This window comes from Antechinus flavipes, chromosome 2, assembly GCF_016432865.1.
Source record: "Antechinus flavipes isolate AdamAnt ecotype Samford, QLD, Australia chromosome 2, AdamAnt_v2, whole genome shotgun sequence".
Taxonomy (NCBI): domain Eukaryota; kingdom Metazoa; phylum Chordata; class Mammalia; order Dasyuromorphia; family Dasyuridae; genus Antechinus; species Antechinus flavipes.
Window position 1 is genome coordinate 453,905,721 of NC_067399.1, and position 16,316 is coordinate 453,922,036.

General features: G+C 35.7%; 1 protein-coding gene across 1 annotated transcript in view; it reads right to left on the bottom strand.

The window, feature by feature from the left end:
* Positions 1 to 8,717: 8,717 nt before the first annotated feature.
* The window catches only part of NSFL1C (NSFL1 cofactor), a 31,726-nt gene continuing 24,127 nt past the window's right edge, over positions 8,718 to 16,316 (bottom strand). Inside the window, exons 8-9 of the mRNA XM_051979497.1 lie at positions 11,452 to 11,616; positions 8,718 to 9,148 (exon numbers count right to left, since the gene is read on the bottom strand). Of these exons, the coding sequence (XP_051835457.1) occupies positions 8,986 to 9,148; positions 11,452 to 11,616 (328 nt within the window). The 3' untranslated portion in view covers positions 8,718 to 8,985. The remainder of the gene's footprint in view (positions 9,149 to 11,451; positions 11,617 to 16,316) is intronic.

Consider the following 16,316-nt stretch of genomic DNA (forward strand, 5'->3'; position numbering starts at 1 on the left):
ATTCAGGTCTTCCTGACTTCAGGGCTGGTACTCTATCCACTGCACCACCTAACTGCCCTGACAAATTACAAATGTTAAGAGTTAATAGAGGGGCAGCAAAAAAAAAAAAAAAAAAAAAGAGTTAATAGAGAACTTTATACATATTTGTAATGAGAAGAAAACATGAAACTGAAAACAAAATAAGACTGACATAAACAAACAAGCCAAGGTGCTTCATTTGGATGCCTCAAATCAAGCTTGAAACTTATTCTATTTGGAGATTATTATTGATAGGAAATTTTAAGCCTTTACTGTGACACATGGGACCTGAAAACAAAAATCAAATTCAATGGGCTGTGGAGAATGGAATTTTCTACTATTAATATCATGTACATTTGCAAATCCCCCCCCCCATATTCTTTATTGTTATACACTTATCAGTTTCCCACCTTGTATATCTTTTTTGTTCAGTCAGTTCGATCACATTTGACTTTTTGGGACATTATTTGTTGTTTTCTTGGCAGATACTGGAGTGGTTTGCCATTTCTTCTCCAGCTCATTTTATAGATGATGAAAGTGAGGCAAACATTGCTCAAGGGTAGCATAGCTAATAAGTGTCTGAGGCTAGATTTCAACTTGAATCTTCCTGACTCCAGACTCAGAGCTCTGTCCATTTTGCCCTCTAGCTGCCCTCTCTATTCATCTGTGTCCTATGAGAACAGTTTCTTTTTTAATTCAAATAAATTCTGCATATAACATCAAGGATAGTGAATTTTTCTTTCACTTCCTCCTATAATCAGGATATGACTCTTCTTGCTGCCTGGATAACAGCCTGGCATAGTGGAAAGTGCATTGGTATGAGAAGAAGGAAAGCAAATCTAGTTTAATTTGTTTCATGATCTCATGAAGTTTACTTTAAAAATCTTCAAATCTTTATTTCCTTGTCTGTAAAATGGTGATAGTTTTCCTTACTTTTGTCACAGAGTGGTTGAAAATATGTGATATAAAATTTTGGAAAGTATAGTGCTTTAGAGTAAGAGATTATTTTAAACCTAGCATAGATACTTTCAACTAGCCATCTTGAAACTTTCTATTACTCAACCTGAATTAGCTATGGAAATGAAATATCTGAATTTTCCTCCCACACTTGTACCTGCTTTTAGACTGTCTTTGTCTCTACACCTACCATACATACCAATAACAAGATACTATGGAAATTATTTTTAAAGAGATGTAATGTGGTGCAGGAGAAAAGAGGTCAGGGCTGGGTTGGAGGCGGCCTCCAACTTTACTCCTGGAGTCTTGGTTTCTTCATTTAGAAGTGAAGTGGTTTCTAAAATGATCTTTAAGGTTCCATTTAACTTCGATATTTTATATTCCAAGGCTACTTCCATGTCTGACAATCATGACTTCAGCTTGGAAAGATTTGAAGCCAGTGATAGAAATGCTGCTTGAGAATGATGCCCCCCTATGGTTCAATAAGGAATAAAATCTTGAAGAATAAGTTCCTTAGAAATGGGGAGATTCAATAGTTGTGAATAAGCAAGGGAAAACCAATTTTTTTCTAACTTTACCCAACATAACTGCTTCCTCCCACAATGTAGTATCTCAGTCAACACAGGGGTAATAAACATACTATGAGTGCAGCATCTTGATATGCTACTTTTGAGAATGATATCAGGACTGGAAGGTGGGGGAAACAAACCAATAACAAGAACAGGAATATAATCCACATTTCTTCCCAAAATTTGAAGTTAAATTAGTTCAGATTTACTTTTAAAACAATTCATTCACCTGCAACATGCACCCAAGTTTTAGTATTGCAAAAGGCAATGGAATGTGGTGCTAGAGATGGTGGGTTTTAGTTCTAGTTCTGCCATAAACTCAGCACATGACCTGGGAGAAATCTCTGCCATTCTCTGAATTTTCTTTCAGCATTTATTTTCTATAAACTGTTATTGTACTAGGTTATAATTCTTTCCCTTTCTATTCTTTTTTTTAAGATTATGAAGACATAACAGAACTACTCCAAGGCCCGATGGTGATAAGGTTTAGACCCTTATAATTATTCATGATTACTTTTTAATGTTTCTCAACTCTATTGATTGCACCTTAAAGTTTCTACTTATCCTGATCATTTTTTTTTCATCAGGAATGCTTGGAAATCCTCATTAAAGGTCAATTTCTCTCTATTATTCTGAGTTTTGCTGGGCAAATTATTTTTGATTGTAAGCATATTCTGAGATTTTAGTAGCAGTGGCTGGTAAATTGTGTGTGATCTTGATGGTGGCTAATCAGTACCAGACATCTATCTTGCTGTTTCTGCTTGTAATATTATTTCTTTGACATAGAAGCTCTGGATTTTGGTTATACTGTTCCGAGGAATTTTCATTTTGACTTTTTTTTGAGGAGATGATCAGTGGGCTTTGCCCTGCGGTACTAAGCATTTTAGTGAGTTTTCTATTATGATTTCTTGAAAAGAGATGTTTAGGCTTTTTTGGGGGAATATAGTCTTCAGGTAATTCAATGATTCTCACATTTTCTCTTAATTTGTTTTCCAGGTAATTTCTTGTCATAATTTATATTTTCTTATATTTTCAGTTTTTTTACATTGTGTTAGTATTTTTTGCCTCATGGAGTTACTAGCTTCTATTTGTTTCATCAAAATTTTCAGGGAATTATTTATGGAGACAAGGTCTTGTATCTTTTATTCCAACCTATTTATTCCCTTTCCAAATCTTTCTTCCTTTAACTCCAATTTTCCGGTTTTTACTCTGTTATTCTAATTTCATTAATTTTTTTAAACTTAAGAGAAATACTTGTTTTATATCTTCCAGGAATTCCAGTTGAATTTGTGGCCAGGTTGCATTTTTCTTTGAGATTTTGCTTATAGGTATTTTAAAGTCATTCTTTTAACTTTTAATCTAGCTTTTTATGGTATTCTTTTCTTGTTTTCTTTCTAGCCTACTTTCTAACTTGATATTAGGGCCAAGTCTGCACATTTCTATAGGCAAGGTCTGAGTTGACCTTATTGTTGCTTTCTTGGGGATATTGAGTGTTATGTTATTCCAACATTTCAGAAACAGTCCTAACTGGGGACCTGTGAACTTTCAGAATTCCAGCACAATCTGATTGCTGCCTTTGTGGTCTGAATTCTGCAAGTTCCTGGGCTTGGATCTGAGTAACAGTGGACTGTTGCTGGATCTAGTCATTATTAGCCAGCTAGAAAGCTCTATTGGTCCAGAGTGATAGAACTGTAAGCTTCTCTTTGTTCTAGGATTACAGCTATAATTATTCCTTTTCAGGCTTCAGACTGGACAAGCAGCTAAACTGACACTGCTCCCTCCTCTCTTGGCATCTGAACACTAAGCTATTGCTTGCTTCTGAACTTGTTCTTTGCCCTCAGTTCACAGTCCTTGACTCTTTCTCACTATGGAATGTCACCTGTAGGCACAGGTGTTCTCAGTTCAACTGGATCCCTGACCTAGAATTGGATATAAGCAACAATTGACACTTGGCACCAAATCCTGTATTTTATAAAAGCTTAGGTTCCCAAATGCTGGAGCTGGGACCTTCTCTTACTGTGGTATATAAGTTCTTCCTGTGTAGAATGCTCTGTTAGAATACCCTTGGTCAGATCCAGTCCCTAGAGTCCATACTTCTATTTGTTTCCCTTTGTCAATCTGTACTGTAAATATAACTCGCTGTTACTTTTTTTCTTTCATTTCCTAATCAGAATTTATTTTAGTGCATATTCTAGATTTGTTTGGAGGAGTTTGAAAGGGACATAGGGCATAATAGCTTGTAGTATTTCCTGTTGCTTCTCCATCTTGGCATACTTCCCTCCACACTCTTTTTAAGATTACCTACAGAAAATAGTCTGAGAGATATTAGTTATAGATCAAACTCTCTCACCATATATCAATGAGCTCCAAATAGATACTTGAATTACATACAAAAGATGGCATTCAAGAATAGCATTCATTATAAACAAATTAGAAGAGCAAGGAAGACATTTCCTGTCAGCTCTATGCAGAAGGGAAAAGTTCATGACCAAACAAGGGATAGAGAATTAAAATGATAATTTTCATTATATAAAATTTAAAAAGTTTTTGCACAAACAAAACCAAAGCAACTAAAATTATAAAGGAAGCAGGTAATTGGGGAAAAAACATTTTACAGCCAAGTATTTCCGATAAGGTCCAATTTCTAAGAAATCTAAAGAGCTAACTAAAATTTGTAAAAATGCCATTTTTTCAATTGATATAAAGGTTAAAGGATAAGCAGTTTTCAAAGGAAGAATTCCAAGTTCTATTTAAAAAATGCTACAAATCACTGATTAGAAAATGCTGATTAAAACAAGTCTGAGGAATCACCTCACATCCTTCACTATAGCATAGGTGGCAGACAAAAAAAAAAAGACAAATGTTGGAAGGGCTGTGAGAAAACTGACACGTTAATGTACTATTCTGTTGCTTCAAAGCAACAGTCATTCTGTTGGCCCAGTCATTCTGAAAAGCAATTTGGAACTATGCCCCCAAAGTTACTAAACTGTGTACCCTTTGGCCCAGTGACAGCAGTTTTAGGTCTTCGTCCCAAAGAGATCAAAAAAGGAGGAAAAGGACTCACATATACAAAAGCATTCATAATAGCTTTTTATGATGGCAAAGAACTGGATTCTAACGGGATACCTAGAAATTGGGGAATGGCTGGATAAATTATGGTGTACAAATATGTAATATTATTTTGGTATAAAAATTGATATTTATGGTTACATAGAAATCTGGGAAGACTTGTATGAATTGATGTAGAGTGAACCAAGTAGAAATAGAATAATTTATATAATAGCAAACATGTTAAAGACAAGTAACTCCTCTTAAGAACTATGATCAATGACTACTCACAATTGCAGAGGGGAGATGTTATAAAAAATGTCCATCTTCTGTCAAAGGATTTAGACATATAATTTTTCTACATGGCCAGTATTTGAATTCATTTTGCTTGCACAAGGGTTTACTTTTATTTCAATAGGGGTAGTGATGGGAGAAAAATTCATTTTTATTAAATATTTTTAAAAAGTGCTTACCCTTGAAGAACTAAATGCTCTCGAGATTTGAGTTAAAATCTCAAGTATTTCCTTTATTGAGTCTACAAAGAAATCACTTTTCCTTTTTGACTTCCCCTCCCCTTTAAAATGAGAATACTTACGCATCTATCTCATAGGGTAGTTATGAGAAAAGCACTTTTTAAAACTTACAGCACTATGTAAATGTTTGTGACTAATGATTACAAGAAATATGATTTTCTTAGATGTTAAATTATTTATACTAAACCTGGACAACATGGTGAAAAAAGTCTTGTGGAACCAAAAGTTCTGGGTATTAATTTTATAATTCATTAGCCTTTTCCCCTTCTGCTGTTTTCTCATCTGTAAAATGATTTGGTTATGTTTTCAATGCTTTCACAAATGCCTTCCTACCCTGTAAAATGCCACACAAAATGATTTCCCTTCTACTACCATATTTCAGTTGGAAGTCATCTAATTTAACCCAGTCAAGAAAAGTAACCAGCTTGATAAGATACACCAGTGGCCAACTTGCCCCCTTCAAGAAAGAGGATTGAGGAAATTTCACTTTTGAACAGCTCTATTTGTTACTGAAAAATTCCTTTGATCAAGTCTAGATTTAATCCACTACTTCTGCTTCTGCTTTCTGGGGCCAAACAGTTCATATCTAATGCTTCTCCTAAATAACTTACCTTCAAAATGCTTCAAGATATTTTGCCCATCTTAAATCTTTTCCAACTAAACAGTTTTAGTTCCAACATCTTGAGGTCTTTCAATTCTTGTTGCTCCTTTCTGGTGCCTCTCAGTCTATTAACAAACATCCTTTCTAAATTGTAGCAACCCAAAATGACCATAATACTTCATTTGTGGTCTGACTAGAGCAGAGCCCACAGTAGGACTATCACCTTGGAAATTCCAAAACAGTATGCATTTCTTAAGGCAACCTAGAACTGTGCTTTTGTTTTTGTTTTGGCTGCCACATTATACAATTAACTCACTTTGAGCTTGTAATTGCTAACTTTAGCACCACTTATCCTCCCAACTTTTCCAAACTGTTTATTCATATCTCTTTCACCTTGTATTTGTGAAACTAATTTTAACTCAAGTACAAAAATTTACATTTACCCTTATTAATCTTATTTGGCCCAGTGTTACAGCTGATTAAGATCTTTAAAAATCTTGACAAATACTTTAGTTTTTCTTCCTGGCTTCAGTAACCTATAAATCTGATAAACACATCAACTGTATCTTTATCCCAATTGTCAAAAACATGAAATAACAGAGGGCCCCTGGGGTCTCCACTGGAGACCTTTTTCCAAGTTAATAATGAATATTTTTGGGTCTGCTCATTCAACCACCTCCAAATATGCTGTCCAGTGCTCATCTCTCCATCTCATTCAGCTGAATAGCATGAGATTTTGTCAGACTTTGCTAACATCTAAGCAAACTATCATTCCAGTCGCCAATTCTTCCAGTTTTTAAAAAATATCATTCATTTGGTGAATTGAGCTTATCTTTAGTAGCTAGCTTTATTACAATCTCTATTTTTGGTCTCAACTGTGTCTTTTCCATTACACAGATTGTTCTTGGCATAGAAAAATGTAAAAATTCAGCAGTTTTGCCTTCTCATTGTGGTCAGGTATCATCCCGTCCATCTGAGCAACTGTCTTTTCCATCTAGAGTGAATAAAATTCCTTTTATAATGCTACCTGCTCTTGTTTTAGTCTTCTATGCATGTTTTTTTTTAAATCTAAATTGGCCAAGTTAACCCGAACATCCACTCTTCAGATATTTTTTCCTTTTCCTGGGAATGGTTTGTGTCATCTTCATTCTTTTTTGCTGATGTCTTTAAAAGTGGTCTTTCCAAAACGAAATGTCAGATTCAACTTTTCTTTTCTCTATCACATATTTGAGGATGGAACTTTTGAAGTTCTCATTTTCACCTCAACAACCAGTTCCTCCCTGTTGGTGAGAATTTGATTCAAAACAGAATTTTGTCCACTTATTAGCCTTTTAAATGGTGAAAGCAAGACCATTCTTAGATATTCTGCATTTGATAGAGCAAAAACACCAGCAGCTGTCATGATAACCAAAGATCTCCATTAATACATCATGACTGAGCACTAGGCTCATCTCTTTCTGAAGATGTATGATCTATATTGCAAAATTGTTTTTCTTCCTTGATCTTGACTCAGTGCTAGACATATTCTTTTTCCAAAGAGGTGGCTGGTCTATATCACTGATGACAAAATTTTTCCCCTTGGTCTTCAAATGTCCTACATTTCTTCTTGTTCTTTGATTTCTTCATATCCCTTAATATATACTGCCTCACCCTTTCATTTAAAAATTATGAATAAGGTATGCATTTTTGGAACCATAATTGCTATGCATTTCATCCAACCAAATCCTAGTTATACCTATGAGATCAAATTGTTTCCTTGTATCTGATTCTTCTTGCTTCTGGTCCATGCTTGATCTATCTTTGCACAAATACCTAAGGCATAGATTTCATTACTGGCTCTTTTCTTTGGTCTGATTTAAGTCTCACAACAACCCTATCAGATGATATATTATTTCTATTTTTCAGATTAGAAAACTGAAATGCATAGATAGAAAACTGAGGTAGAACTGACCTACTCAGCTAAATTCCCAGTAAATATAAGTTAGGATTAAAACCCATGTCTCTTTCTTCCCTCTTATGCCCAAAGTTCTAATTCTGTGTTCTTTCTAATCCCTTAGGATCACTTATATTAGTCTGTGACTAACACACCCTTTAGTTACTTATGTTTACATTGTTAGCTATATTTTGAAACCTGTTGAATACAAGAGAAATGGGTATGATGCTTCTGAGAGAAAACTAGCAGAGGAACAAATTCTTCTGGGACTAAGAGAATGGTCCAAATGGGAATAAAAAAGTGTGACCTGCTATATTCAAGCCTTTATTGAATTCCATCTACATTACTCCAAGGGCCTCCTACTTGGTATCCTTAGCTGAGGTCTCATCCACACCAGGCCACTGACATATTGTTGTCCAAATGATTTTAAGAGGAAATCTGACCATGTGATTTCCTTACTTAATCAACTTCTATTCCAGGATAAAATATAAACCCTGTTTAACCTTTAAAGACCTCTACAGCCATGTCCCAAAATATCTTTCTATTCTCCTTGGACATTACCACCTTTAGCACTGTGATCCAGCCAAATTGGTCTTCTCTTGCATCCTCTCACACAACACTGCCTTTGCACTGGCCATTCCACATGGTGGCAAGGCTTTCTCTCTTTACCTCTGCCTCAGAATCCCTCTCTTAAAATACAGCTCAAGCATTACCTTTTATTCATTTTTATTCTTATCCTGTCTAATTTCTGTATGTATTTGTGTTTCCCTCCCTCCCTTTCCAGAATGTAAGCTCCTTTTGAGGGAAGATTGTTTCATTCTTTTGTATTTATATCTTCAGAATCAAGGACACAGTAGGCACTTAATACATGCTTGTTGATTGACGATGGAAAATCTTGCCATAATACCCAGATGAACAGTGGAGGAAAGATAGTCAGAGACAAAAATTTCCATGCAGCATAATGGAGACTCACTTTCCCTGATATGGAGCTATGTAATCTTAAAGCAAATGAGACCTACTTCAGTGGGAAAGGCTTTTCCCACAACAGGCTGGTGATGTTCTTTCAAATTTTTTTGTTTGTTTTTATTAAATTTTTTTTAAAGTTCACTGATCATCACAAAAACCCAGTAAATGCAACTAAAGATAAAACAAAATGTCCAACCAAGATCTAAGAATCCAGAGCTAAGGGGAGACGTGACACTGTGCTGCACGGTGCGCACATAGGGCAAAGTGACGCATGTGTGCAGCAGACAGCTGTGGACAGAAACAAGAGGAAAAAGAGAGTGTGTGTGTGCAGGGGAATGGGGTGGGGGAAGAGGGCAGATGTTATATTAACCGCTGGACAATGACAGCGTTGAGCAGGTTGGCCTCCTTCAAGGTCTGACTCTCATCAGCCAGCTCTTTGTTTGGAAAGGTGGTCATAAGGACAAAGCTCATGGCTGCCATCGCTGGCCGGGCGTCGACAATGAAAAGCCGGATATCGCTGATCCTGGTACAAGAAAGAAAAACAAGAATGTCATCCTGGTACACTTTCTGATGCTTAAGGAAGGTAGTAATAGAAAAGAAAGGAAGAGACTCTTTGAGCCTCTGCCCCCTCCCTTCCTCCCCTTCCCAGGGTCCTCCTACCATTGTTACTGCCTAAAAATGGGGGCAGCACACATGACCATCACTTATAAATACTATTGAGGACAACAACTTTTAAATTAAAAGAACCACAGAATATTAGAGCCAGAAGGGTATTTAAGATTTTTTTCTAGCCATGGGATCAGAGCTCTAGACCTGGGAAGAACCTTTGAAGAAGGAACAGAAACTAAGTATGAAAAAGCAATGTGCTCCTGATGCATTGTTGGTGGAATTGTGAATACATCCAGCCATTCTGGAGAGTGATTTGGAACTATGTTCAAAAAGTTATCAAACTGTGCATACCCTTTGATCCAGCAGTGTCCTTCCTGGGCTTATATCCCAAAGAAATCTTAAAGAAGGGAAAGGGTCCTGTATGTGCAAGAATGTGGCAGCCCTCTTTGTAGTGGCCAGAAACTAGAAACAGAGTGGCTGCCCATCAATTGGAGAATGGCTGAATAAATTGCGGTATATGAATGTTATGAAATATTATTGTTCTGTAAGAAATGACCAGCAGGATGATTTCAGAAAGGCCTGGAGAGACTTGCATGAACTGAAGCTGAGTGAAATGAGCAGAACCAGGAGATTATTATATACTTCAACAACAATACTACATGATGATCAATTCTGATGGACATGGCCCTCTTCAGCAATGAGATGAACCAAATCACTTCCAATAGAGCAGTAATGAACTGAACCAGCTACACTCAATGAAAGAATTCTGGGAGATGACTACGAACCATTACAAAGAATTCCCAATCCCTCTATTTTTGTCCACCTGCATTTTTGATGTTGTTCACAGGCTAATTGTACACTATTTCAAAGTCCGATTCTTTTTGTATAGCAAAATAACTGTATGGATATGTATACATATATTGTATTTAACTTATAACTTTAACATAATAATAATAATAATAATAAAAAAGCAATGTGCTCAATGTCACATAAGTTAGTGACAGACACTATGATCCAGGCCAGTACTTTTTTGACAGAAATGCCTTAGTAGTTGTAAACCATCAGATTTAGCTGGACCCTTTCCTCCTCTTTCCCCTTCCTTCAGGAGATATGTTTCAGATTCCCATTTAAGACAGGTGAAATCTGTTATAAAATACTTTGACCTTAGAAAAGAACATAGTATATGGGCATCAGGCCATTTCTTTTACAATCCTAAAGTAGGTGATAAAAATATCATCTGAGGGTTGAAATGACCTGACCCAAGTCATATGAATATTTAATCCAATATATGCTGCTCCTTTTTATTTCATGTGCTTAGCTATTACTGTTACTAGTAGAGGAGTTATATGTTTGATGCATTCAAGTCTTTAAAGCTCAAAAAAATAAAAACCTTCCAGCAAATATATTTTTCCCCCTGGGTCCACAGTATCGATTTTTACATGTCTGTGTACAGAGCACAGACTGATGAAACAGAGATTCAACAGTTCCAGTTCATAAAGGAAGGTCAATGTTTATGGGTACATATTCTCAGGGTTGAAATGTTCCCTGATCTGAGGAACTAAGAGGCCAAATGCCTCTTAAGATTGCCCAGACTGGCATCCCTTTCTATACTAACTCTGTTAATGAACTGGGATGCCTATCTGATTCTATTAGAAGGGGCACTTCTTTTTGCTCTTTTTGTGAACTGAGGAATGGCTGAATAAATTGTAGCATACGATTATAATGGAACACTACTGTGTTATAAGAAATTGTGAGAGGGATGTTTTCAGAAGAATCTGAAAAAACTTGTACGAACTGAGGCAAAATGAAGGGAGTAGAACTAAAATAATATTGTACATAGTAACAGCAATATTGTAATGATAAACAACTGTGAGACTTATTCCCTCTGATCAATAAAATGATCTATGACAATTTCAAAGGACTCATGATATAAATAAATTCACTTTCAGAGAGAATTTTTGAACTTTGGAGTGTAGGGCAGTATATTATTTCTTTATTTTTCTATCTTTTCCCTCTGTAGCAGGGCTAATGTAGAAATACATTTTATATTATTTCATATGTATAATGGATATTGTATTTCTTATCTTCTCAATTGGTAGGGGAAGGGCCAGAGAGAGGGAGAAAATTTGGAACCAAAAATAAAATTAAAAGGAAAAAAGAAAAAAGTGGTCTCCACTCTCAAAGATAACTTCTGGGTAAGAAAAACTACTATTTTACCTGTGACGGTGGTTAAACTTCTGCACCAGTCTTCCTCCATCAGCGAGCCGGATTTGGATGTTGGTTGTGGGCTCTGATTCATCAATTGCGATGGAGGAACTGGCTTTGGCTTCATTTTCAGCTTGCTGGGCTGGAGAGCTTGTGTTCAATACCTGGGGGGTAGTGCTGAGGAAGGAGAAATTTTTGCACAGAAACATTCACATTTTGTTATAATAATGCATTTTAAATTCTTATTCAAGTTTCATACCAGCTCTACAGAAATGTTTTCTTTCCTGTAGTTTCTGGTATTTTCACAATGACCCAGATAATGGGGGTATCCATTAAATGGCCAAAGTAATTAATATCTTTATGCTGTATGTCACGTTAGCACTCCATCCTTGAATTTTGTTTGTCATTTAATTTCTTTTAAAATTTCTAATTTTAATCCTTTTGAATCTTGAGTTTGTGATAATTTGCTTGGCAACTTACCTGCTATGCTTCCCTTTAATAATTGTTATGATTACTAAGACTGTAATTAGAAACATAAGTTACATGGCTATAAGTAATGGAACTAAGGAGTTAAAAATGAGCATTCCATACAACAGCAGCGAAAAGGAGATAGTTGAGTATGAAAAGCCTTCAACAAATTAGGAACTCTGAAGAAGGGGAGCAAAAAATGTGTCTTCAAGAAATTGCATTTGATAGAATCTCTGTGATCTACTTAAGGCATAGTCAAAAGTAGCACAAAATGGGCAGATATGGATGGAGTGTGATCTGTACTGCTGGAGGGAATATCCAAATCAATGAAAACAGATCATTTTGAGTACTAATAACAATAAAACAGCACTTTTTTGGTTACAAAATACTTTATATATACACACCTCATCTGATCCTTAAAACAACACTATAATATGCAGAAAATCTTATTATCCTTATTCTAGAGACAAAGAAATTGAGAACAAGAAGGTTAATTTGACTTGCTCCAGGTTAGCTAGTAAGTGGCAGAAAGTAGACTCAAATCTGACTGTGCCCAAACAAATCTATATCCCTTGGCTTCTCAGTTACTGGGCTGACACTTGAAGGACAAGATATTGAGATACCAAAGTACTGAATCAAATCACAAATATTTCTTGAATGGCTAATATGTCAATAGAGGATAAAAGAGATAGGTCTAGTCAGGAAGAAAAAATATAATCATCAGTAGAATTAGACACATAACCAGGTAAGATTGGTGAAATAAAGACTTGCTTGGAATAAATGGAGGGGCAGCTAGAAAACAAGGGCACAGTACAAAACAAAGTTAAAGAGGCGGGTTACAGTGGAAAAAAATGCTAGATGTAGAGTCAGCAGACCATGCTCTGAACTCCTACTCTAACTGCTCAGTAGCTATGTGACCTTGTACATGGCTTTTACCTCTGTGCCTCAATTTCTATATCTGTTCTAAGTCAGGGATAATAATGTGCCCCTCAATTTGGGGTATAACTGAACAAATTACATTATATTGATGTAATGGAATTGCCCTGAGTAATAAGGAATGGGATAATTTCAGAGAAATACAGAAATATAAGACTTTTATGAATTAATATATAGGGAAGTGAACAGAACCTGGAAAACACTTAATTAGCCGCATGGTAAAAATAAACAGCTTTGAAGGACTTAACTCTATTCAAGGCAAAGACCAATTAAAGTACCAGAGGACCAGAGTACATGAAGACAACAGTTGGAATTAATTGCCAATGAAAGGCAACTGAGCAAGGCAGCATCTTATTAAGAAAAGATAAAAAGGAAAAAAGAAAAAGAAAAAATTGGTAAGACAGTATGTCTGACAGTATCAAATAGCCATAACATGCATACAAAACACAGGTTAATCTGCCTCACAGAAAAGAAAGTAAATAGCTATAGAAATGTCTTCTCCCTAGGTTATTAGAGAAAATGAAGTGTTCCTTGAAGGAAGAGAATAAATGTTTCAAGAAGGAAAAAGTATTTGTAGAGGCAGAATGAAATCATTAAGCTGTGTAAGGAGAATGAAGAAGTAGAAGAATGTAACCAGAAAAAGGAAGGGAAGAATGACCACTAAACACTTGGAGCTATCTTAACAGTTATAAGAATCTTCCTTTAGAACTGAGAACTGGGCCAGAGCAGGCATTCTGAGGTCCAAGAAATGATGATATGCATACAAAATGTGGAATCACCAGGAGAGGACATACAATGATGGTTAGAGAAAGAAGACAACACAAATAGTGGTTACTTGGTTGCTACATATCGACTTACCATAAATGAAAAATCTATCTTCTCTTCTTTCTATATGCTCTTTCTTTTGGAGATCTTATCAAATCAAGAGGCTCAATTATCATCTCAAATCATATGATTCCCATATCTATTTAGCCAATCCTACCTCTCACTTGAGTTCATATTTTGCATTTTTAATTGCATATTAGACATTCTGAATTGGAAGTCTTGGGTAAGAGACCTACTAAGCGTATGTTATCTTCATCACTGCAATCAAGAGAAGACAGAGATTTCAGAAGAGAAAGGAATACCTGAAACATATAACTGCCTAAGAAGATTTCATATGAGAATGGAATTGAAATTTCTTCAATACAGCATGAAACTTAGGATGATTCATAGTAGTGAAAAAATTGGATACTATGGCATATGAAAATAGGCTGAATGAACTAAGAACTTTTAGACTGGAGAAGAGAAATTTCCAGGGAAACATGATAGTTGTCTTCCAAGTGATTTGAAAGACTGTCAAGTGAAAAAGAGTTTAGACTTATTTTGTGTGTCTCTAGAAGGTAGAAATAGGAGATATGGGTGGAATTTTCTCAGTGGTGGCTTTCTAAAATGACAACTGTGGAAATATGCTGTCTCAGGAAGTAAAAAGTTTCCCCTTGCTAGAAGTCTTCAAGCAGAGACTGAATGACAAATTGTCAGGGAAATTTTAGAATGTTTCTTAAGGGTTTTCTAAAACGTCAGTGTGGGCAACTTCTTTTTAGGGTATTCCTACTTTGGAGCTTGCAATTCATATTAAGATTTTATTTTTACCAGAAGTGCACATGATGTTCTCTCTTCTGATTAGAAGCAAACCTTCTGGGGATATTTGGTCAATTCTCATTCATATTGGGAAAATAAAAACTACAACTGCATCTAGGGAAATAGCAACCACAGTTGGAATGAGGTAGTATAGAAACCAAATGGGGCATATTGCATCAGGCTTCTTTGAGAAAAAGACAAAAGATAATTGTTGTGAAACCATCAGAAGTACAGAAGACAAAGAAGCCTTTAACTGGGAAACCCAACAGAGAAGAGAAAAATTATCTGAAGTTTCCAAAATCCATGCCTGGTATCTCTAGGATGGCTATGCTTTTCGTGCATAAGGATAGTTAAAGAATCAGGTGACAATACCAGTCAAATCTGTTCCCACTATGGTAGAGTGGAAAGGACACTGGACTGGGAGTTAGGAGACCATGAAGGGTTAAATTTTGGCCCAGCTGTTTATTAGCTATAGAAGTATGGACAAGTCATTTCCTCTCTTTCATCTTCATTTGTAGAATCTTCATTTGGAATGTCTGCATTCTTATCGCACTGTGAAGAAAGCACTTTACCACCAAAAGGATAACTCCTTGTTTTACACTTCTAAACTGAAAGCCTTTATCTTGAACCACATTTTTGCCAATAAGATATTATCAACAAGAACCCCATAACTGTACAATCTTGGAGTTGGAAAGGATCTTTGAAGCCTTTTAGTCCAAATTCTATTGGAACAAGAATCTTCTCTGCTCTACAATATCCCTGACAAGTGATCTTCTAACAGACTAATAAACTTCTTTCGTAAGTTTTTTTTTTGTTTTTTTTTGCTGAGGTAACTGGGGTTAAGTGACTTGCCCAGGGTACAGAGCTAGGAAGTGTTAAGTGTCTTGAGGCCAGATATGAACTCAGTCCTCCTGACTTCAGGGCTGGTGCTCTATCCACTGCACCACCTAGCTGCCCCCTTTTTTGTTTTAACAGCCAACTTATTTTTAGTGCTCTGACTATACTGTGATTCTTGGAACACAGATACAATTCTTTATGCTAAAGAAGGGTTACACACTTTCTACCCTAGGTGTACTCAATCTTAAACGTAGAGCTGGAAAGAGCATTAGTAAATAAAATGTTTAAAGCTAAAATAGAACCCTGAGGTTGTCTAATCTAATACCTTAATTTTTACAGATGAAGAAACTAAAGGACAAAGATGATTAGGGAGTACTTTTATCATATCACTTTGCTGCTCAATAATCTTATCTCTGAGGCACCAAAATAAAAGTGCTAATTGGCAGACAAGACTCTTAAAATTCTGGCTCCACTTTTCCTAACATATCTACTTATTCTTCACCAACACTCTCCTGCTCAATCAGTACCTTCTTCTCATTGAGGAATAAAACCTTTACTTCTGTCTAGATTTGGTCTCTCTTCTATTTATTTTAGTTTCTTTTCCACATTAAAGTGGACCTTAATATAAGGGATCTTTTTTTCCTATATTTAAAAAAAAAATTATTTTTCCTAGTTACATGTGAAACAATTTTTTACACGTTTATCAAAATTTTGAGTTGTGGATTTTCCCCATAGTAAGAAGGGACATATGAGTTATGCAAAACATTTCCATAAAAATCATGTTGTGAAAAAAAAATATAGATTTCTCCCCAAAAAAAAACCCTCAAGAAAAATAAAAAGTATGCTTCAATTTGTATTTGGACACAACCAGTTCTTTCTTTGGGTATGGACAGCATTTTTTATCATAAGTCCTTCAGAATAGTCTTGGATCACTGTACTGCTGAGAATAGCAAAGTCATTCACAGCTGATTATCTTACAACATTGCTATTACTCTGTACACAGTGCATTTCACTTT